Here is a 24,321-nt window from a genome sequence, read left to right as displayed (position 1 = left end):
TATTTTAGTGCCACTTGCCATACCTCCTCCCCAGATATAAATAAATCAAAAGCAGAAAAAAAAAGGAAAACAAACAAATATATAGACACACTCAACAAAAATAAAGAAATGGAACCTGTTCTTCTGTTTTGATTTTTTTAAATAGTGTTTCATTATATTTGTGTGCAAGTTTTAATTTATTTTGCAATTTTGCTCAGCAGTGGAATTTACGCCTAAAACATTGCAAAGCTCACCGTGGAGGCTTCCAATTTTACATGCTCTGATGAAAAAAAATTGCTTTGGAGAACTAAACCAATGAAGTGTCTAAGAAATGGTGACTCATTCTAACTCATTCAGTAGTTTCTCATGGAAGAGTTTCTTAAGGTGTGGAAAGTGAGGGATGGCTTTTGGAAGGATGGCTGTGAATACGGCAGGGTGTACGTTATAGAACAACTTTTAATCAAACAATCATTAGAAATGCCGACTTTTAGATTATTTTCCACAAATCTATGTCTTTGCTACAGATTTTTAATATCATAAAAGCCACATAAAGCTAAATTGGGAGGTGCTCTGAGCACGTGGTATTGTCTAACAACTCTGTCATGGCCACTGTGCATTTACAAAATACTAACACAATGCCATTCATTTTCATCCATCTTTGATTCATAATTTTGGTAATATGATGAAAACCTTCTAGTAGGCATTTTGCAAGATTTTATGCTAAGGTTGGTTAACCAACCCACAGAACCTTCATAAGGTTGGATGTTGCAAAGAGCCAACACACCAAAATTGCTGACTCATCCAGCTCCAACACTGCTAAAAGGAAACTAAACCAAGCACATAAAGTGTCTACAAGAAAACTTTATGATACAAATATTGACGAAGCCTGCGAACACAGTTAGGAATGCTTTCCTAATATTAACTGAAGTGAAACAGACTTCCCTTGACAACGGGCAACTTCAGAACAGATAGTTATTTCATAAACTCTTTTTAAGCGTTAAAGATATAATAAAAATAACTATAGGTTATGTAAAATGTCTAATGGTTTTCAGGTAATTAAGAATCTAAATGTAAAAAAAAAACCCCAAAAAACAAAAAAAAGAGAGGTTTTTCCAGACCAAATGATTATAACATCCCTACCTTTGAATCATTTAAGATTAGGAGATTTTATTATGCAAATCAGGCCCAAGGCTAATTACTGAAGTTGGTCACTTGAAAAAGTCAATTCTAAACATTAAAAAAAAAAAACCATATATATCATTTTGTCACACATCAAAGCAAATAACCATCTATGAGAAAAATTAATGAGGATGCATAGCATTTCGTCATGTCATCTTCTAAGGGAATTAAGCGGATGGATACTCATCAGGTTTAATAATACACTTCCAATTAAAAGTTAATATTTATTTCTAAAAGTGAAGAGTATGATGCCTGTATTTTAAATCTGATAACACTACAAATCAAAATAAATGTCTTTAGAAAATTTATAGCAGATCTTGTTCATTTCAATTGGAGAAGAGCCACACTAACAAGAGATCCTATATTAGATGTATACGTCCACCCATAAAAAGGTTGGAAACTGGAGACTTCCATCATTAGCCAGAACAACAACAACAACAACAACAACAAAGGCAGTCTTTAGAGAAGAAATAAATTAAAATTCAAAGAAAAGTTACTTTCTTGTTAAGCTCAGACAGCAGGACCAGACCCCACATCTCTGGGCTCAGTGGTCCTGGAATCAGTTCATCTAGGAATTACCCAGCACCAGGTTCAGTCCATTGGCAATTTGGATTGTTCCCTACCAGAGTTAATGAAGCACTGTTCCAGACTATCATTTTTCTTTTTCCTCCCTACAGAAAGAAACCAGCACACAATAATGATGATTTTCATACTAGAACTCTTAGTTGTGAAGATACTAAGTAAACACTAAGATTTGTAATTAAGCACATATAGTAGCCATTGCAGCAACTCAAAAACACCAGTACTGTTAACTGTCTCAAAGCGAATCTATGATTTGAAGTGTTAAAAAAAATACTTGTAACTTTGAGTATTTTTCATCATGCTACTTAGTATAATTACTATTTTAAGTAGAATGTGACTCTGTGTGTGCATGAAAGAGAGAGATTGAGATTGTTCAATGTGGAAAGTAGTCACTTTTTAAACACTCAAATGTTTTGGTGCCTTGGGATTCTTGAAGAAGCAAAGAAAGAAAGTCAACATTAACTATTTAAACTATTTTAAAATTCATTCTTCTCATTATTCATTTCCTTTTCAGAGTAAGCTGTACATCAATGAGCTTTGCTGTAGGGTGGATGAGAAGTTGGCACTTGCATTCTCCCAAGTATCGGAAATGCCTTCCTGTGTCTGTGGGGCGGTGGCGGACGTCTTTGAGCTCTCTGTGGAGTCTCCTGGACTTGCCAGCTGACTTCTGAGCTCTGGGACTGCCACCCAGCCCTGTGACAATAACCCAACCAGCAGCATTCAAACAGCCTCTCACTGTTTCTAACTGGAAACCCTCAACTCTATTTCATGAAAGATTCTTTTATCCCAGGCTTCCACATGCTTTTGCACTGTAAATCATAACTCTAAAGAGAGTTCTTGAGGTCAGTGGAGCTCAGCTACCTACTAACGAACCTAATAACAAGTTTTTAGACAAAGAAAAATAAGAATGCCGTTATTGTGTAGATTAATATTACAATTACATATTAAATTGTGCTTCTAAATACAAACCTATTATGTATTAATAACAAGTCATTCATTATTAAATGCCCACTTCATTAAACAAAAAGACATTGCTAAACAATATGTTTATTTGCATTTCCTGCATATCCGGACTAGAGGATAAATCTATGTTTGCTGAAATCCCACTTGCACTCAGTGAGAACTCAGAATTTAAAAAGCCGTCTGCATGAAGTCATAAACTATAAAATTAGAGGAGAGAATCTGGGTCTGCTGGCTGACCTGCATGGAAGAGCCAATTGGTGGACTTGGGCCGCACGTGCAGGTCTACTGACATTACACTTGACACTGAACGTGTGATACTCCAGGGCATCCACTCCTCAGGTCCCCCCACCCCACGTTCTTTCTTTCTTCCACTCTACTTAATGAATTCACATGAGGTCACTTTCAGTTCCCTATAAGTGGCACACTAAACATTAATGTTCTTTGTAAACAGTCTTACTTGAAAAGTCTTAAAAAAAAAAATACTGGTAGGCTTCCAAAAGCTTAAGGTTTCCATTTATTTTACCTAATCATTATTTTCTATTTTCAAAGATTTCTTTATTATTTTGCACATTTTGCATCCATCTGCTTGTTTCATCCCTCGGAATGCTTTTATTTTCGTTTTATGATACTTACTTTTTAAAGATATAATTTACTACTTTCCCTTTTTCTTTGTTACTGATTCTTGCTAATCCATACTCTGTATATCAAGTTTCTTTAAAAATAGGTTTCAGTCTCTGTGGCATTTCAGGTTCATAGCAAAGGACAACGAGATAATTAGACGGCTTTGACCACCTCTGTTTTAATTACTAACGTAGTAAAAAATAGTATGTTATTGAGCACTAAATCAGTGTTCAGTGAATTATTGATTCTGTGTTCTAGAGAGCAGCTGTTAGGTTGAGAAAGCCAGAGTTTCAATCTGGTCACCAAAACATGGGAGGGCATAGCCAATGGACAGTAGTTCAGCATTTCCTAAAGAACTTAAGTCCATGGTAAGATGTGAGTGGAGACTCCAACTCAGGAATGAACAAAATTTAAACCAAAGAAATTAAGAAAAAGAATACTTCATTGCTTGAGTGATGTGAATGGCTGTTGGTCACTCAGACTGCACCCTGACAAAACACTGGCTCCGGAACGACCCTGGCCTTGTGCTAGGTCATGATTTGCACTTAGTAGGCACGCCAAGGGGTGCATCATTTGACTTGACAGCCTCGGGAGTGAATAGCAGCTCAGATATGACCAAAAGATACACAGTATCTATTCCTGAAATAACGTGTCAAATTATATAGACTTTTAAAAAAGTAATTCATTGAGCAAATCCAAGTTTTGTCTTATTCTTCTAAATCTGGTTTTGACATGCCCATGTGTAATTGTTTGCCTGTAACCCCCATCCTTCAAACCTATGAGCTCCACCTCACTGGTACCTTCATGAGGAAAGGGTAACGATACACCATCTTGTTACTGTTGAATTCCTAGCACATAGGTACAATTTCTGGCACAGAGTAAATGCTAAATGAATGACTGAATGGATAGACGGATGAATGGATGAAGAGAAAAGTCACAGCATAAGATTTACCCATCAATATCTCACCAATGGTTGTTAAAAATGGCTTTATCAGTAGAGATGCTGACTATATTCATACATAGCCATTTATTTCAATACTATAATGACTCGAGGAGGCTTTTTCTCTTTAGTATTTATATTTAATGAGTACTGTTAGTACAGGGTCTCACATTCAATTACAGTTTCTTCAAAAAACAGAGGATCATTTTCAGCAAAGATTCTCACCATTTATTTGCCAAAATAACAATTTTAAGGAAGCAAAAATTGATACAAACCTATTTAGCTTATCCTAATTTCTATATAATAAATGAATAGGATTATACTTACATATAATGTAATAATCTTTGTTCTTCTGAAATTCTAGACCCCAGAGGTTAGGGCTGAATTCTTGAAACTTGATAGTGAATTTTACATCTTGGTCTGGTCTGGCACAGTTGAGGAGAGGGGTATTTTCCGTCTTAATAGAGCATCTGTCTGCTTGGTCTTTATCAACCATATAAACTTTATAATATTCATACTGGCCAACAGTTTTAGAGTCCACTTTGGGGCAAATAATATCCAATTTGTCTCCTATCTGTGGGTATAGTACCAGTCCTTGTCCAGGTAGAAATCTAAAAGCATAAACAAAACAAAACAAAACGCTGAGTTGATAAAAGTTAACAGTATTAATAATTGCAATATAGCTAGACGATGTCAATAATTCCAAACTACAATTTTATAGATCCACACTTTCATTTACCAAAAGTATCTTAGGTCAAATCAGCATGGAAAAAACGTAGTTAGGAATTAACCTTTAAAAAAAAAAGAAAGATCCACTCTCCTTAGCCTGCGCAATAGGATCAGTCGACCTGCTGACATTTTTTTACCACCTCCTCGCTCATAATATTTCAGTACTCCTTTGTGTAACTTTACAATAACTCTTCCTCCATGGTGAGTCAGACATTCCCACCTGTTTGTTATTTTTTAACCATTGGCAGCATTCGTTTACTGGGCATGCCGCAGAAAGATGGCATGGATGCCAGAGAACAGCGGGTGCACTAATACTGTGTTGTCCTGTTAGTTTCCATTGGCTGTTGATGTTAATTAACAGACAAGTTTCATCAAGAATGTTTCAAATTACTTATCATAATTAGTCAGTCACTGATCAAACAATGGGTTTTTTATTACACCGAACAAAAGAAATGTCTTACAAACCCATAAAAGATAACTAGAAATAATTAGTTGTAGTATTGATTCAGTTGCAGGATGAAGAGTTCCTGACTTGCAAGGACAGCAACTCTTGTCCTTGCTCCACAAACCTTTTTTCCCCCATCCCTTGAGATGTATTTGCTCCAATTAATTCTTAGAAGCAAATCTTTAGAACTAAGACTACTGATACAATATCCCCTTAATGCTTACAGCTAAAAGCTTCTCCCCTCCCTTTTCTCCTTTTTGCTAGCCATGCTGCTGAAAGATCTTTCTTAATGGGGAGTTTCTCTGAGAAACTGAAACAAGAGCTTCCTAATGAACATCCTTCTACAAGTGCTAACACTAACAACACACTTAGAAATCCCAGCTCGTTCTTCCATAAGCAGCCAAGCCTGCAGGCTCATTAAAATATTAAAGCCCAAGAACAAAGCATCATGTCTGAATTCTTGCAATCCAACCCTCTATTTAACCAGGGAAGCCCACAGCCATGACAATTAATGGGTCATAATTCATTGAGAGAAAGCCAGAACGATGGGACACCCCCAATTTCAAATTCATACTGAGGGAACAGGTTATGATTTATGCTAATGAATGGCATTAATTTTCTGAAAAGTGAATGAGGTTGGTTATGAAGCATCACAGAACAGAAATTACATTATAGATTTATATTAAAAACCAATTCTCTATGGCAGGAAAAATGCACGTTGCAGGCTGGTGTGTCATCTTCCTTGGAAATATGTTATTTTACAATCCCAAAGAGAGAGTAGTCTTTTATTTTTTTATTGAGCTCCTTTAGCAAGGACATATGACATTTCTTCATTCAGAGAGAGGCAGGGTGAGGGGAGAGAGAGAAAAGGGAGGGAGGGAGGGAAAAAGGAAAGAAGGAAGGAAGAAAGAAGGGGAAGGGAAGGAAGGGAGTACCACCACTTAGTAAGAGCCTCTCTCTGACCTTCTTGGCCATTTCTTGGCCAGTTTCCTCAGGAGACACTTTGGAAATTCAACTCCAGGGCTGAAGAACTCCCCGGGTATTTCCTCCATCTCCTGAGTGCCAGTGCAGTCTTTCTAAGCAATCCCATCTTCTTCATGGCTAAAACACACCCTGAGTTCTGGTGGAGGGACTGAAGGACTGAACCAGAATGCCTGTGGATGAAACTTTTTAGTCTTTACCCCTGTGTCCCACAGTGATTCCAATGTGTCCCTGTGGTTAAAAAGTTGGGTCAGGATGCCTGGCAATTAGTATAAATGAAATATGGTGAGCATTATATTGCTCACCTTTCTGACACATCCTTTTTCTCATGTTTTATTTCACTGCATCTAAGAACTAATTCCTGCCCGACTCCAAACATTTTCTATCCTAAATCTGCTCCTCGGTAACTGGCACAGAATGGTCACATGTTAGCTGTTGTTGGAAGTGCTCTTAAATCACAACCAGCCAATGTCTGCAGCCTGGATGTCTGTACCTGTCTCCTGTCAAAGCTCTGACCTTCACACCCATCAACTTTTACCATGGTCCAGTTCCCCAGGGGCTTGTACAGGCTTCAGAGATTAGGATCCATAGCAGACAGATGGACCCATTTTCTTGTCCATCCAGTCCATTTTTTTAAAGAAAACACATCGGATCACCTCCCCCGCCCCCACCAAGCCATACATCATCTCTGCACACTTTAGAACTCCCCCATGTCATGCCTTGTCGCTGAAGTCTGGCTCCCAAGATCCCATTTCCTTTGTGAGATGGGTTTTCTTCCTGCTTAACCAGACTCACCGGAGATTCCCTCCCCACCCATGTAACTCCTCATGACTCCCTCTTCACTCACTAGTGCTGAGTTACAGCGTTACTGAGGTGGTGATGAAGTGAGGCCCAGAACATATGACACATGGGCAGGTGTGGCTATAAGGATCTCCAGTTTTAGACCATATTTTCAGAAGGCACAAATCACATAAAAAAGCAATAACAGTCAGTGATGGGGGAGCAATGTACGGGAAGGTATAACCCATGGGATGGCTTATCAAAATGGAAGAGAAGGAGAGGAACCTCAAATTTCATTAAGCATATTTTATATGCTCATGAAAAAGCAAATCCCAATAAAACCTATTATTCCTAACGCTTTGAAAAGAGTCAGTTCACTCTAGAGACTACATTGTGGCAAAAGTAAGGCCAGAATCTGATCCTTTTCCCTAAATGGCAATTGTTTCAAGAGTTTTTTTAAATTATTGCTTCTTTATTTAAGTCCATACAAAAAGATCCCAATACTTGAGTGCTTTAATTTTTAAGCATAGATAGATGTTATGTACATAAACCAGTCAGCATGTCAGTGACTTGAATCGATGAGATTGCGGTTTCTCAGAGGACAAAGGGTGGGGTCAGGGGCTGAGTCCGAATTGTAGATTCTTCGCCCTTGTTACCACGATGTGCGGTTAAGCCCCAGAAGGCTTTTTGCCTCTCAGGAACACTCACAGTTTCTAAGGCAACATGGGAGCAAACAAAAGTAACATGTGTATAACAACGAAAGCAACACATTTTGTGCCAGACTCTGAGTGACAAAAAAGTAGAAGATCTTGATTATCCAGGAATGTACAATCTAGCTCCCTGAGGGCAGGGAGTTCTCATGTATGTCTGATTCAATACTGAATGCCCAAGGGCTGACATGGCAGCACCTCAATAAATAACGTATTAGTTGAAAAAAAAATATATGAAAGAACAAATGGAAGCCAAGACATACACAAATAAATATAAGTCTAAAAATTAAGTGTCACAAACTATTTGCAGATTACAGGCATGGAAGGAATTCTGAAGATAGGGCCACCTGGAGGTGGGACAGGGGTGTGCTGACAGCAGAGATGAGATTTCCAAGAGACATCAAACCAAGCACAATGTTGTTTCTGGAGAACAAGGAGCAGTGCAGATAGAGTTGCGGACCCGTTCTCTTTGGAAGGATTTATGAGTATCAGCAGTCTTTGACAATCCTTTTCTGTTAAAAATGTAAGGCAATTAACCACCTCCAGAACGACTAACAACAAAAACGCTGCTGGCTTTTGAGCACTTACTCTTTGCTAAACTCTGATCAAAGCACCTTACTCACATTGTCTTCATTTAAACACTGCACACGTACCTAACACGCAAAACAGATGAAGGCACACCTGTGCCAAACATGAAACACAACAGGAAAAGCCCTCTTTCTCTACACACTTTTCAGTTCTCGCTGTATTACATTAAAGAATAAATCTGGTTTGTGAAATTTATTTTTCTCTAAATTGAGCTTTTCATAGGTAAGCCATGAAGTTAAGGAAAATCACAAGAAATTCAAAGGCAATATATACACCGACTTATGAACATCACAGAGTCTAACTCCATGCTAAGCACCTGAGACCACAGCTCACATAGGCAGCCATCTGGTATCCCTATCTTTCCCCAGGAGGCCAAGAACCAAAAGAAACTGACTGACTACATGAATTTGTGTTTTAAATGTAATATTACAGATAGACTCCAGACAATTTATGAGAATCGCAGAATTTACGTGAAAAGAAACAGGGAGACTTTCTTAATAATAACATTTTCGAATGGAAAACAATGCGTCCCATATGTTAAGATCAAGTCAGTAACTACAGAGTTCTATTTTTGAAGCTGGGTTATTTATATTTGGATACCTCAAGGTTGCTTAGAGATGTATTACATCAGACTATACACATCACACCTAGACCCCAAATATTTTGTAATATTCAATAATAAATTTATTGTATGTTGACCAAGGAAGTGTTCAAAAAAAAAAAGAACAGTAGTAGTGACAACTTTCTAATTTTACTACTAAATTGGCTATCTATAGTGGATGTCAATACAGATTTCTTTTTGTGTGACGAGATAATGTTCACCTTGTAACCAAAAGGAACACCGAGGGAAAAGCCCATAGTTACAAACCATACCACACAGGTGAGGTTGTTGTTATTAAATTAATTCCCAAACAAAAAGTGGTTAAAGGTGTTACTTAATGAAGCCCATTGGTTTTTAACATAAAGCAAAAACCAAAGAAGTGCTTCATGTCTCATACAGGAGAGAGAACACTGTCAGGGCATTTTCCTCTCTGAGCCTAACTACTCCAGGTCATAGTCACCTTGGTGCCTTTCTGAGTGGGGGAAGCTGAATTTTTCTCCTCATCAGGAGAACTGGGGCTCAGGACTACTTTCTGGACATTGGTATTGTGGCTTTGTGCTTCTCACTGGAGAATCTTCTTGGGATATTATTAGAGTGGGGTATGCTGAGTGGAAAGTGTGTTTTTTCACAATGAATCACTCTCAAGCAAGACAGCAGATATGATGACTTTAAATGAAGTACAGAGATGGTATAATGAGGAATAAAATGGAAACCCTAAGTAGGGTTAACTTGCCTGAAATTAAATGATCAGATATGTTTTTATCTTCTGATTATCTATGGAACTTCATCCAAGTTTGTAAAAGTTACTCTGCAAACTAGACTCTAATACTTCCATGAGAGATACTTTGAATCAATCTAATAACTTAAATCAGACATTAATATTTAATAATCTAAATTAGATCTCTAATAAACTTGACATTTCAACTTCATAGTCATCGTTGTAGAAACTATTTTTATAATATAGCTTTTATGTGACACGATATTCTTTAACGTTTTAATCCACACTAGGAACCAGCGCTTGTTTAAAATAGTAGCATAATGCATTTAAAGTACAAACCGGCCACTTAAGAGTTCAGCGATCATGACACCCAATTTTCTTTGATAGATCAGAACCTCACACGTTGTGATCTCAAGTCTGAATTCTTCTACTGACCAGTATTGCATTACCACGTCTCGTAGGGTAAATCACATGATTGCCTGACTGACTCCTGAACCTGTCCCAAAGGAACAAGAGGATCCATGGGAAGCCAGTTAGCTGAAATGCTTAGGGATAACTGTGTAGTGGAATTGTAATTGCCCTCACCAATCCCATCCCTATGGACGTCCCTTTTCCCTGCTTCTCTTTTCTTCCCTATCCACTCCTGCATTTGCCCCTGACCATAACACATGCATCTCAGAACACACATCCAATGACTTCCTTCGCTTTTCTTCAAGGTTGCCCAAAATATGCAGGTTAACCTAGAAGAACAGCCAAATCGCTTAGTGGCCTCTTGATGCTGATATAGTCTATGAAAATATACATGAAATACAAAAGACCTGGCTCTCCCGAGGAAAGCAATACGTGGAGGTAAATGACTGAATATGCCAAACTACCAAGTAAAGAAGGGCAAATCAATATGTTGTCACCAAATGCAAAAATATCAAGCTGATATAATAAAAGAGATCAGAATAAAAAGATATAGACAGGAATGACCAGTTTCTGTGTCTAAGCAAAATACTGGGTTAAGCAAATCTCCTCCAACCGCACATGACAACAGTGGTTCTAATATAAAAGTGTCAACTCAGATTCAGAGCAATTTCTATTTACTATTATGCACATAAAAATCTATTTAAAGGTCTAATATACAGCAGGTATCATCCACCTGAGACTAGGACCATGGTGCCACAGTAAAAGGACCAACACAAATCCTGCCAGTATACAGACTAAGGGGACAAGAGATCTACACATGATGGTCTTCTATCTTTAGAGCAAATTGCCAAAAAAGTCATAAGTAAATAAATATTCCTTTTTTTCATGGAGAATTGCTTTTATTTTTTCTTTCATTTCAAAATTACATCATTAGAGTATATGATCATTATGAGTACATGGCTAATTTCAGTGGAGAATATGCGCATACACACAATATGTGGTATGTTATTCTGCTTATTTTGCTGATGACACAGAAAACATACACAGATGATCAAACACTGGGTCTTTACCTGGGACTGCTTTAGGCTACTGGATGGTGGACTTAGGATGATTTTTAGCTTTCCGTGTTTTTCAGAATTCTCTGCAATAAACATTAAATGACTTTGTGATAGATTGGAAAATTATTTTTATACAGTTTCAAAAAGCTATATCATATTCTTGAGCAAATTTCATAACTTTGGCTTTAAAAATAAGCATTTAGAATATTTAAAGCCTATAGACTTTTTAACGTTTTGCTGCAGTTCCTTAGAGAGCAACTAAATAAAGTTATTACAGCCTGAATAGTGGTATATTTAACAAATCAGTTCTTAAGTCCATGAAAGCTGTAGTAATGACTTGTATGCAATATACAACTAGTTCATTAAAATACATGAAAAATATAGGCTAGATAGTTTATACGTTATCACTATAGGCTAGATAGTTTATACGTTATCACTAACTGTACAAATCTGGGAAATGGCTAACATTTTAGGGAATCTAAACCGCAGCTTTAGAAACAGGTTTACCTTAGCAGCTGGTACACCAAAAATCTTATCACGTCATATAATAGATTTATACATAAGTTAAAGTTCTGCATTAAGTACACTCTGAGTTTGTATTTTGGAAAATATGCACTGTTTCAAAAAAATGCTTTAATTTTCATTTTTATTAAATGTCAAAGGCTGCAGGGAAGAAGAGCAGTCAGTTTATCAATTGGTTTAGTCTGAAATTCTGAGTGAGAAAAATCACTCTGCTGCTTTGCTGTAACTGGCTAGTCTTTCCAGTTACCTCCTGAAAAAAGATGCATATTGCTCTGGATAGGCACAAACCCTTGACCCATAACTTCACCGTGTATTTGGGCCTTCCACATCTATGTGGAGCTAGAATAGCATTAACACAGAAGCCCAAGATTCCTTTCAGAAATGCTCTGTGAGTTTGGGAATATAAATACTCTGGATGAATGACAAATTCATGTGTGTGTGAATTTGATGGCACATTGCATAAACAGGCAGGATATTCAGTTTTGCATTACTTTCGTCTAATGTTAGATTGCTGCTATAGCTTAATAAGAAATTTTCTAAATACCCCAAACAGAAGAGTTTGTTATAAAATAAATAAATAAAAGCAGGGCCCAAAAAAGACTTAGGCTATATCGGCCATAAGAAATACTTGGGGAAAAAAAACTTCCTTTTTTGTGGATAGCACTTTACTGCCCCCTTTTGCACTCTTACATCAGAACAAGTTTCTGCACAAACATATTCTGAAAACAGAGAGATAATGGGGTGTAGCTATAGGGTGTCAGGTTTATACAGAATTAGATTACCAGATACCACTGCTTGAAGTAACAAGTAATTACCTTAAAACTTCAAGTGAGTGCACCACTATCTTCTCAGGGGCTTTAAACCACCAAGAAATAAGGTAGTAATTGGAGGTTTTAATTGACATTTTCTGCTTTAATTCGAATGGGTATGTGTGCTGGAACAATTGCCTGTTTTCACAGGTGCCCCGTCTTTCACACTTTTCTAAAACAAATATTATGTGCAACATGAACCTGATTTATTCAAGGGAAAGAAAAGGGGCATAAAAGCAGGCTATACAATTTGGGACCATTAAATGTTATAAATCCGATAACTAAGAGGAGGGGTGTGCATTTCAAACTTCACACTAATGACAAGCAAAATCTTTTCAAGAAAAGGAAAGCCGAGAAACACAGAAATTTAAATGCACTGTGAACCTACAGGCGCACAAACCAGTTTAGCAACTCTTCAAGGTGAGGTGCGACAAACAGCATTTGTGCCTCTTCATCTCTGCGTACACTTGAGGAAAGTATTAAACTAGTCTAAAAAAGTTTTGTTTATAAAATTCTAACCTGCAGTGACAGAGCTAGAGGGTCTCATTCGTGGCCCAGTGACCTTAACTTGCATTCTACAGTGTGTGTCTGATGTGTATACTTTTATTTAAACGCAATCCATTTCCCTCTGTCATTCTACAATTACCATACAAGTCAAAATAATATTAAATTTCGCAGCCTGTGATGCTGCACAATTGAATGAAAACTGACTCCTTTTGATGTTAATCTTGTTTTTTATTTGTGATACAATGCTCAAAACACTGGTAGCTAAAGAAAAGTTAATTTTCAAATGCTCAAACGTAGTATTCTCATAGTTTAAACTTTCTTTGAAGAAAATTACACAAGTAATTATTTAATTTTTATCTATACTACGATTTTCACTGTAATAAAAACCTGGAATTCACAGAACCACCTATAGCGAGCTAAGGCCAGAAAAGTTATTTATTGATCTAAATACACCTCTCAAAACTCTCTGAAAAAGAAAACCATGCCATGACCTTTACAGTTACGTAAAGCAAAATTGGAGGACTTGAACAGTAAGGCTGGGATGCTCTGACGTACAGTGGGAAAGTGAACAGGGAGTGAATCACTAAGGCCAACCTTTGTCATGCTGGCTTGACCACGCTGGCTCCATTATCGAAACAAGTATTTCACAACCCTCAGAGGCAAGAGACAGCGCAAGTTTCTTTCCCAACTGTAATTTGTTTGCACCTGTACGGTCTTGTTTCAAACTATGCTTTTAGTAGTCTATAAAGGAAGGTGGAACTCTTGTTATTTATAGGTGAGACACCAGGGGAAAAAAAAATCACTTTCATATAGAAATTTAAAGGGCATTTCTAGCTGGCTCTCTGTTGTTTTAGATATGAGTGTGGAGATCTATTTGATCATCTACCCGAGCAGGAAAATCACAGAGATGAAAGGCACACGTAAATCACACAAGGAATGGATTGGCATTTTAACAACTCAAAGAAATGGAATTAAGATCTTAGTGCATTGCAATATCACAACCTAGAGTTTGGGAGAATCTTTTCTACCAACCCCTCCCATCCCTTTCATTCCCATCATCACTTTTTTTTTTTTAAATTTCAAAGAACTTTGCGTACTTAGAAAAACAATTCACTCATGTTTTATGGGTGAATGAAACTTTGGTGGGGCAAACAGCCCTGAAAGAAAAAGTTGTGCACACCAAGGGGGACCAGTGCTTGCACTTGAAGCTGAAGCGTGACTCTAGGACTGAGCTTGCAGTGTTTCTCCTGGACCTCAGCCCCCGTCCCCCATTCATTACACAGAATGAGTGGTCAACAGCTATCTGTGTAAAGAAAGAATGAATACTTTAATAAGTAAGGTTTAAGAAGAGACAAAATTATTTTAGTTCTCTCTTGATGTAAGAGGAGATTCTTCTTGTCAGCCAAGCATAGTAAGTCTAGCAACACAATTTATAAGGCTGCGTGTAATCGCTTTACAACCTCCTAAAGGGCTGCCTCCTGGACACTTCCACCTTCCAGGGCTCCACAGCAGGGTCAGAGATAGGGCTATGGTGGACGTATGACAAGGGACATTTTCCTGCACCTTTCATAGTTTCTTGGCAACAGCCCAGAGAGTAGGACAAAAAGAGAGGAAAGAAAAATGAAGCAGTCTACTCAATAGCCAGGTCTGTACTGCTAAAGTGTAAAATGAGGAAAAGATTGGATTACTGACTTCCTTTCAGATCACCCCAAAACTGTGTATGTTATAAAAATGTGAATGGCATGCCCTTGGAACTTTGTGGACAATATATTTATTTCCTGTTCAGTCACCACAAGCAGACTGGAATTACCTTGACCAAAAAAACAAAAGCCCATCAAAAGTTAAAATAGTCTAAATTATTCAAACAGGTTGCTACTGAACAAAACTGAAGGAAACTGGACAAGGAGAAGATAAGAGGATGCCCTGGGGCCCTCTAAAAGGAATACAGATCTGGTAGTTTGAGACCTCCTGCTGGCTGCCAGGTCTATAGCTATAAGCAGATGACAAGCCCCAGGGAAAAGCCACGGCTGAGAAGCTCACTCAGGAGTCAAGAGAACCCCGGTCCCACCAATACTTGCTGCCCAGCTTCCTGAAACAAACTGCTCCAAGCTTGCAGAACATCAAAAGCCAGATGGGCTATACTGAGTGAATCCACAGGCAAGGAGCCAGAATCCCAGTTTGCTGTAGAAATAGGCCTGGACTTGATTTGAGTCTTCTCAGCTCTGACAAGCTGGAAGCTGGCACACGTCCCAAAATCCAAAATAAAATGGCATTTAATTGTGACTAGACTCTAAAAAAGATGTCATACTATCTCCTTAGCTTGACACGCGCTTAGCATCTAACCAAATGTAACTCTCCTCAAAAATGTGACTTTTTCTCCCAGCAAAGAAATGACCATATTTAAAATTTTAAAAGGAAAATGTTAACAGTCAAAAGAATAATACTCAATGAGTGCATTAATATTATATACTTTCATTACTGTCTAGTCACCATTGGGTTGAACCTTGTTCTATCAAAGATTCAAAGGATCCATTTAGAATTGTACGCCCATCAGAGGAAAGACTATAAATCAAGATGGACAAAGGAAGAATTATACCTCAAACTTTTTTTTATCCACCTTGTATGTAATGCTTTGAGAAAACATATGCTTAATACACAATTTTTAATTATTCCACACAGCAGCATAAGGAAGAAAGGCAGAGGATTAGAAGGGATCCGGGAACCAGAGTAATCAGGTTCGACGCAGACTGCAACACTTACTAGCTATAGGACTTTGGGCAAGATAATTAACCAATCTGTGCCTCAGTTTCCCCATTGATAATATGGGGATCATAAAAGTACCACCCTCAGATGGTTACTATGAAGGTTGAATGAGTCCGTATTTGTAAAGCAGTTAAAACAGCAGCTGGCACATAGTACTATATGCAATTGTTTTTAAATAAAACATACCATGTCCTCCAGGAGGGTCGTTTTCTAAATAACAAATATCATATAATATTAAAGCAAAAAATGTTACATTGCCCATCCTTACAGGTTAAATTCATGCATTTATTCATAGCCCAATTTCATACTGTACTTGTAGTAGAATATACAAAGCGAATTCGGCCCAGGCAATAGGGGTAGGAAGTAGAAAAGAGTATCTAATTTGGTAGTAGAAAGGAAATAAAGTACTTTATATAGCAGAAAAGTCCTAAAGAATGAATAGAAGTCTGGCAGCTAAACAAGCTACAATATAACATCAGAGACTTTGAAAGGTGAAAAAAAAAAAGTGCCATGTTATAATCTTTATTAATGTTTTAATTTTATTTATTCAACATTTGCGTGTGGAAGGCAAATTGAATCAAGAGCCAGGCACACAGTAGATATTCACCTACTTTTAAATAACAGTAGTTGACATTCACTGGTTTGTTGTGCAAAGCACAGCGCTAAACTCCTTAAATCTTGACCACAATTTTATTACTCCTTTACTCAGTATTGTTAGATTATTTTCCCCATTTTATAGACCAGACAACTGAGGAACACAGACGATAAGGCGCCCAAAGTTACGCAGCTAAAAAATAACTAAACTGGGGTTGGACTCATACAGCCAGATTCCAAAGTATGTACTCTCAACTAAACTAAAATAGCACTTGCCTGGCTGTCTTTGCTAAATCGAATTGCCTGACCTTTCCATTATCAACACAGGCATTTTGAAATAGGGTACTGCTAATTTTCATATTAATAAGGTAGCTTGAAATCGCTGGGTTAGCTATCCCACAGGGTTGATTTTTTTTTCATTTATGGGATCTGTCTTTGAGGTATGCTCAGATGAAATAATGTAGATGCTTACAGATATACACTTTATAGACACACTAGCCTTAGCTAAAACGTTATTACCTTGACTTGTGTACTGTGTTCTTTATTTCAGAAATCTACATGACTCTGCTTAGAGATGCCTGTTGTCTCTCCAGACTCAGTTTCCTCTCCCCTGGGCTGTTTTTCTGAATACTATTCTCTTCTTCTGCGTTCCCACTGCACATAGTTCCCATACACCACACCACCGAATGCTTTTGCTTCCAATAGGATTCCCTCTACTTCCATTAGAATTTAAAAGTTTTGGGGGTAGAAATTGTTCTTTGTGTTCTCAGAGCCTAGTAACAGGCCTCACAGTTCGTACATGCTTGTTAAATAAATCAGTAAATTATCCACTAACAATGATGTAGATGATCCCCTGTGGCCTTAAGAATGGGGGCATGCAACAATGAGTTAAGGACCTCAGATTTCTTTGAGATCCCAAAAACAGTCTTTAAGAGGATGATGACTTAATGTTGAATTGTTTTCGATAAAAGGTGAATTATGGCAAAGGTTCTCAAGGTGTGGTCTCAGACCAGCATTAGCATCAATTGAGAGCTGGTTAGAAATGTAAATTTCAAGTCCCACCCAGACCTCAGGAATCCGGAACTCTGGGGGTGGGCCTGGCAATCCTGTTTTAACAAGCCCTCCAGGTGATTCTGATGCCCTAACATTCTAGAGCCACTGGTCAAAAGGTAGATCCTCAGTAGCAGGTGATTTTGTTAACGCACAACATGGGCAGCCAGAAATATATATCTGGATTGTGTCTGTTCATTCAACTACTATTCACTGGATGTCAATGACAACTAGTAGGTAGAGACTGATAAAATGAAACAATTCTTGTCCGTACCTTTTAGGGATAGGAAAGGCGGTGAAGGGGATTAAGATTTGCATGTGAATCATGACAGTGCAGTGTATAATGATCTTCCTATGCCTTAGGTATTTAACTGAAGTGCTGTGGGTTTACAGAGAAAACATTTAAAGAAATTATGTTTGATCTACTATGTCATAAAGAGAGGACACTCATCTAGGGTAAATTGAAATTTATGGATAGTCCATTATAATGAAGATCCATTTTCCCACAGACAAAAGGGGAATCAGGGCTTAAGAGCGCTTGCTTTTACCTAAAATATCCCCAAAATATAGTTCTGGTAGTTAAGTAAAAACTGACATTTTCTAATTTCTTCTGTAGGTAGATACATTTTGAGCTGGCCTTGAACATAATTGCCTTGGCCTTACTCACTCAGGCAGCTGCGATTCGGGGCAAATGTTTTCAGGCCACAGCTTAACTGGTGGAAAAAGCAAGGACTCAGATTCAGAAGCATTTCATCAGGTGGTGGAACCACGCTGGGTCTCACCTTCCTGGGCTGAAACACAAGTGGCCGCAAAGATACTGGAAGGGGGCATTTCAGACACTCTGGCTCTGCAGGTCAGAGATTCTGATATGCACAGAGGTTAGGTATCCTGCAGGGAGTGCGAACTGGGGAGCAACAGCAGAGTAGGCAGACATCAGGGAGTTTCGCACCCCCCCATACCCCCCCCCCCCGCCGCAACGCACACCCCTACCTAACAAGTTGAAGCCTTAGGACTGTAATCACTCATTTTCCTCCTACATAAACACACTAACAAACTGGTTTCAAAAATGTGGGCAGCACTCATAATTACTCTGGGGTGATACAGGAGTAGTCCATACATGAAAAGTAGAGTAATGCCTCGGGGGCAATACGGACTTCACTAGCAAGTATAGGAAAAATGATACAAGGACTGTAGTCAAAACTGGATGCAACCAAACTTAAACGAGACAATGAACTGGATTGTTTAATGCTTTTATATAGAAAACATGAAGACTCTATAGTACTCGTGAAGTTTTCAGAGCAAGGCAGAGCACCAGTGTTTCTTTTACTGCGTTCTGAATGTCTACCTATCACTGGGTATAGTTAGAACGTTTATCTATTCATGCTTTAGAGAAAGGAAACAGCTAGCTAGTAATACTTCACTATTGCGAATTTTTCTTCATATTTTGAGTAGAGAGTTACTAAGAGCAGAAACAACTTGTTTTTCTTTAATGGAGCATTCTCCTATTCCATTTTCTATTTGAAACCAGCAAGTATATATTCATCTGTCACAAAATGCTGTGAACTAGAATTACATATTTGAATTTATACATGAAAAGAAAAATAAAGACCCACTGATCATTTTCTGCGGGAGCAAAAGAAATAGGTTTACCTGGCATTCAGTGTGCATGGAAAACATTTCATAATCGATCACCTATACTTTTTACTGGTTCACCAGATCCAACCATCCTTACCTTTAACACTTCTGAAATATGTTCACACAGGTAGATCGCGAAGCTAAATATTGGATGACGGTTAGTAAACAAGTGACAGGGTTTTCCTGCACCATTTCTTTAATCACTTTAACCCCATTCCTAATAGAAACCAGGAGGCCAGGGCAATTCAGCTTCTTCTTTTGTCATTTGCCTGCCATAAATATGCACCAGTCTGCATTTGAAAAGCTGAAGGAGGCTGCAAGCTTGCTGGACATTTATCATGCTCTGTTCCCTGTTAACAAGCAAATACTTTAGCTGAATGGGCCATTAGCAATCATTGTCAAATGTAGAATGCAAGGTGCTTGGATGTGACCAGCTTGTAAATTAGGGATGTCCCTTCTCTTTGATGAATCTAGACAAGTGCAATGGATCTTTTGATATAGAATACTGAATTAAGTTAGAAAAGGAGATAAAGTAGCAGACATTGGATATGACAGATTTATGTGCAATAATTTTTAAAATGTGTTTAATCTATGAAAGCTACATAATAATAACCAGAAAAATAGTCAATAAATGCAATAAACCTACAGCTCAAAACAGGTGGTTGAGTCAACTGAGAATTAGGAATAAAAATCAATGAAATGGGTCTGAAATAGACGATTTAAGATTAACGAAGATCTTCAGACACTCACAGAATGTTAGTCTAGAAAGGTCCCATGTTGCTGTTAAGAAAACAGCACCGAATCCCCTTGAGCCAGCCACTCCATCAAGAAAGACACTTGGGGTGTTTGTAACTTTCAGTATTGTCAATGTCTTAAGAGTTCAGACTCTCTTAAAGAAATGGGGAAACTTTTCTTAAACACCAAATAGGAGGCAATAAAGCAAATATTTCCTTTCTGGCTTGATCCGATTGTGGGTGTCACTCTGCATGTAACCCAATCATGGCTTCAATGGCTTATTTTGTTTAATGACTAAAATGGAAAGTGTGGAAGGCAAAAACAAAAGTACAGCTTTATTTAGAAAGTTGTTCAGCACAGGGGGCAATAAGATTCAATATCATTTTTGTTTGTTTTAAACTTTAAGGCTGGTTGTGCTAACATTTTTATAATCCTTTCGTTTACATGAAGGACGCCTATTCTATTCAATTCAAAGGTTAAGACTCACATTCATGAGTAAAATATCATCTAGATAGAGCCCACTGGTTTGGGCATACTGATTACTGCTGACTAGAATGAAGCCTAAATTCTCTCTTTTATACACACACACACACACACACACACACACATTTTTTTTCCCCAGAGTGAGAATGACAAAACTCCGAGTAGAGCTATCTGGCTGAGGGAAAGGAACAATACATAATGTTTACCTTTTCTCCTACTCTGTGTGAGATGGCTCGGCTCTGAAAGATGGCTGAAATCAAAAGGTCTCTGTTTTCTTTTCAGATAACTCCAGCCGTACCTATCCCTTCTGGTCTCTGTTCCTTCCCAGCGTGTTCCTGCCTGAAGCCCAAATAGATTAAGGCAGGGACCGCCAAGTGCAGTTAATCCTACAGAATGGCTGCCGCTGTTAGGCCAGGAGTTAAAAAGGAAAATCTTGCAGGCCTTAACAACTGCAGTGATCTGAAGTTTTAATCAGACCCAATCTCAATCTCTAAAAAAGGCAGTCAATGAAATCTACCTTTGCCATATTATCCGCCACCAATGAGCAAGAACTGAGCAGCTTTTCTTTCCTGCTTTAACCATCCCAGGCCACAAGTAGGGCTTTCATACTTTCTAATCCGAGTTTCCAAGTCTGTGTGGTTCTCACATAATAGCCAACAGCCTGGAGCAAGGGCCTCCATTTCTACACCCTTTTCAGAGACGTGTCATTTCTAACATCAAGCTAATCTATATGTTGCCATGGCTTCACCCTTTATCTGCCTTTACATCTTATGAACTGCATGGATTTACCACATTATTTTTATCTGAAAGACAGAAAATGGTGGTTTTATTGCCATACAATCAGATTACTGCTTCTAGTTTCTCTATGCCTTTTTACCATACTTCAATCAAAAGGGATCAGTTTCTTTATACTCTGCCCTTGATTTACATTACATCTGTAAAGACCTAGTCTGGGTTGTAATCCCCTTATTAACTATGACCAGGGTTGATTTGCCTAAAAATAAAAGCAAATTGTGTCAGACCCTTTCACTTTGTTTTTGATTCGGAACTACAAAATGGATTACTAAAGAAATCTTCAGAGTTCACACGGCTAGTATAGTACTGAATTTAAAATGAGAATTAAACAAGTTAAACAGGGGAGCCATGTCAACGGTTTACATTTTCCATCATGGGAGAAGGGCTGAATTGCTTATGTCTTTGTATTCTTTGGCTTTAGAGAGACAATGGAGCCACAGGAGTTTTTCCAAGCTGTTCGGAACACTGTCCCATTTGCTATCCTTCCTTCTTTGCTTTTCTTATATTCCTCTCCCAGCCCCATTCTAATTCCTATCCTAAAAAAGGTGGTGGGGGGAGCTCTTCCCTGAAAGAGCTAATTCCTAACTAGAAGCGTATAGTTCTATGGGTTCTGCATATTTTAATCAAAATATTTTAAACAGTTGAACACTCCTATTTAAGGCTCTACTCCTCTACACAAAGGGTGAGCTCATAAGCAAATCTATGTAGATGTATGATAAGTGACCTGAAAAACGGGCTCTGTATGTCAGCAGCAAATGAAGGCAGAGGTTAGGCAGACAGGAGTACCATTTTAATTATTATTTTTCTTAGAAGAGTGCTTCTTTTGGTCTAATTTGCAATGTTAGAGTTTAAGAATAAAGTTTTCATAAATATTAAAGAAATAACCTTAATTTTTTTTTTCTTGGTGTGGATCCAGAGTCTGTATTTCCTACCTCCTGCCACTCTCATTCGTATGACGCACCACTGCAGTCATGCTGAGATCTCAAATTGTTTCCTATTAGGAGAATGCACTGGGAAACCTCGCTCTAAGGTAGGTGTCATACTCAACTGGGAGCTACCTGGAGCATTTCAGTGAAGGGTAAGGTAGCAAAGATTTAAATTGCTCCAATTGCAATGTCAGTCTGAAGGTGATTATTGTGCTGATCCACCAACCATAGGATTTCTCTAAGTAAATTTACATTTATGAGGTTTTATGATAATTACTCAAAATATATCCATTATTCTTTAGCTGACTCTCTATGAAGAAACCATTCCAATCTGTAGATTTTTTTTTTCCTTTTGTTTTAGCCAATTTTAAGATGATGGCTAATTCACCTGTCCTCGTACTTTAGCCTAGGAGTCAGAAACATTTAGGAATGTTGAAGTCATTTGCATTTCTTTGCATCGGTTGGCAAGTGTCAACAGCTATGCTTTGTGAAAGATTTAGAACCAAGTGCTTAACAAATCATCTTAACCTCCAGCTCCCATTTCTGAGGCTTGAAGCTGTAATTGCTAAGGTTAAAAAGTGCAGTCCCTAGACACACGATTCCCAAATAAATTCTCTTCTCGTCTGAAAGAAGACTACCAAGCATGTTGTGAGATATCGCTTTAGCTTCGTCTTTGTGCTCTCTCTGGCTCAGTTGTCCTGTGGAACAACGACAGTCCATTACCTACAGTTTATCATCCTGACAAAATGTGAGGAATGTGGATGTGAAAGCACTAACAATTCCACCCCTGGTGCTTTGTGCTTTTTTCTCTCTATATTAAAACCGACAAGATTAACCCAAACGCAAACTGTGGAGCATAGTTCAAGGGGCTATTCAATCAGTGCTGAATGTGCATTTGTTTACCTACAAAAATAAGAACTTCAGACACAATGAGAGGCAGGCTGGCATATATATGGTACTGAATGGACTGTTTAAACAGTACTATCCATTGTAGTTTATTTTATCAATCTCTGACAGGTCCGTATTTATTCAGAGCCTGACTGTGGTAGAGCCCATGTATTATAGGTTATCTGGATGTTATCCAGCCATTCTTTTGTATCAAGTCAATCAATATCAGGAATTCAGTATTATGTAGGGGAAAAAATGACATGGGAAAAGCATAATGCTTTGTTAACTAAGTAGTATGCTATGTACAGGGAATATCACCCCTAGACCTAAGAAATTAATGCTCAACTGAAATTTTCAATAAAGTCTGTAATTCATTATAGAATATCGTACCGATACACACTTGCTCACTCTAAAATGAAATCAATATTTTATAAAAGAGCCAACTATTTTATTTTGGCAAAAACATCATACTTGGAAAAAAGTGTTCTACTGAAATGTCAATTAGAAATGAAAGTCAGGCTTTGCTATTCTCTCCTGAGGTTAAATAAATAAATAAAACTGCTTAAACAGCCTAAACGGCTACCATTGACCCAACTCTACCAGAGCCTATGGATGCAATGTGAATAATCGAACAGGGCTAATATTTCAGGATACAGAACTTCTTTCGATTACTGCATAAACTCTCAGAGATGGGGGCAGCAGACAGTGTGATTAAAGTAGTTAGGGAGACAGTGAATTTACAAAAGATTTTCTGGACTCTGTATCCAAACAGCTGCTGCATGCTCCCTATGTCGGCCACCTGCTAAAAAAAGCTGACCCCTGAATGAAACAAATCTAATTACTGATGGTTGCTTCATTACAAATGAATTGTTCCCCAGTTCATATGAACTGATGTGAAACTTCAGTGCATTTGATTACCTTCCTGTCACATCACATTTACTGACAAACTTTTCCATGGAAATAAATATGCAACTTCCCCAAATAAAGTGACCCCCCTTGGCATGAGGGGTTTTTATTCATTTCTCCAGAAAGAAATCTTTCTGATCTCAAGCTAGCATTCAGCTACATACTTTGTTAAAGTAGACCTTTTCCAGAGACAAATACCCAGTCCTCCAGGCAAGCCATTATCATGAGAACTATTAAAGAGATTCTACTCTTGAGCATGGGGACAATCATGCCAACAGCAACATCGGCAGTGCAGGGAGCCAGGGTTCTTTCTCCAAAATGCAGGCCTCCAGTAGGTCTCTAAATCTGTGGCCACAGGTAGGAAAAACTGACTAATCCTAATCATTAAGATGGCGAGAAAATATCAGCCACCCCTCCCCCATA

At 38.1% G+C, this 24,321-nt stretch overlaps 1 protein-coding gene across 1 annotated transcript in view; it reads right to left on the bottom strand.

Moving 5' to 3' along the window:
* EFNB2 (ephrin B2) overlaps positions 1-24,321 on the bottom strand; it is a 39,777-nt gene that overhangs the window by 13,335 nt on the left and 2,121 nt on the right. Inside the window, 1 exon segment of the mRNA NM_001290170.1 lies at positions 4,592-4,875. Coding sequence (NP_001277099.1) covers positions 4,592-4,875 — 284 coding nt within the window.

Source organism: Pteropus alecto, unplaced genomic scaffold, assembly GCF_000325575.1.
Source record: "Pteropus alecto unplaced genomic scaffold, ASM32557v1 scaffold13, whole genome shotgun sequence".
NCBI classification, from domain to species: Eukaryota; Metazoa; Chordata; class Mammalia; order Chiroptera; family Pteropodidae; genus Pteropus; species Pteropus alecto.
Note: the sequence above shows the minus strand (reverse complement) of the source record. Positions and strands in the feature narration are given on the sequence as shown.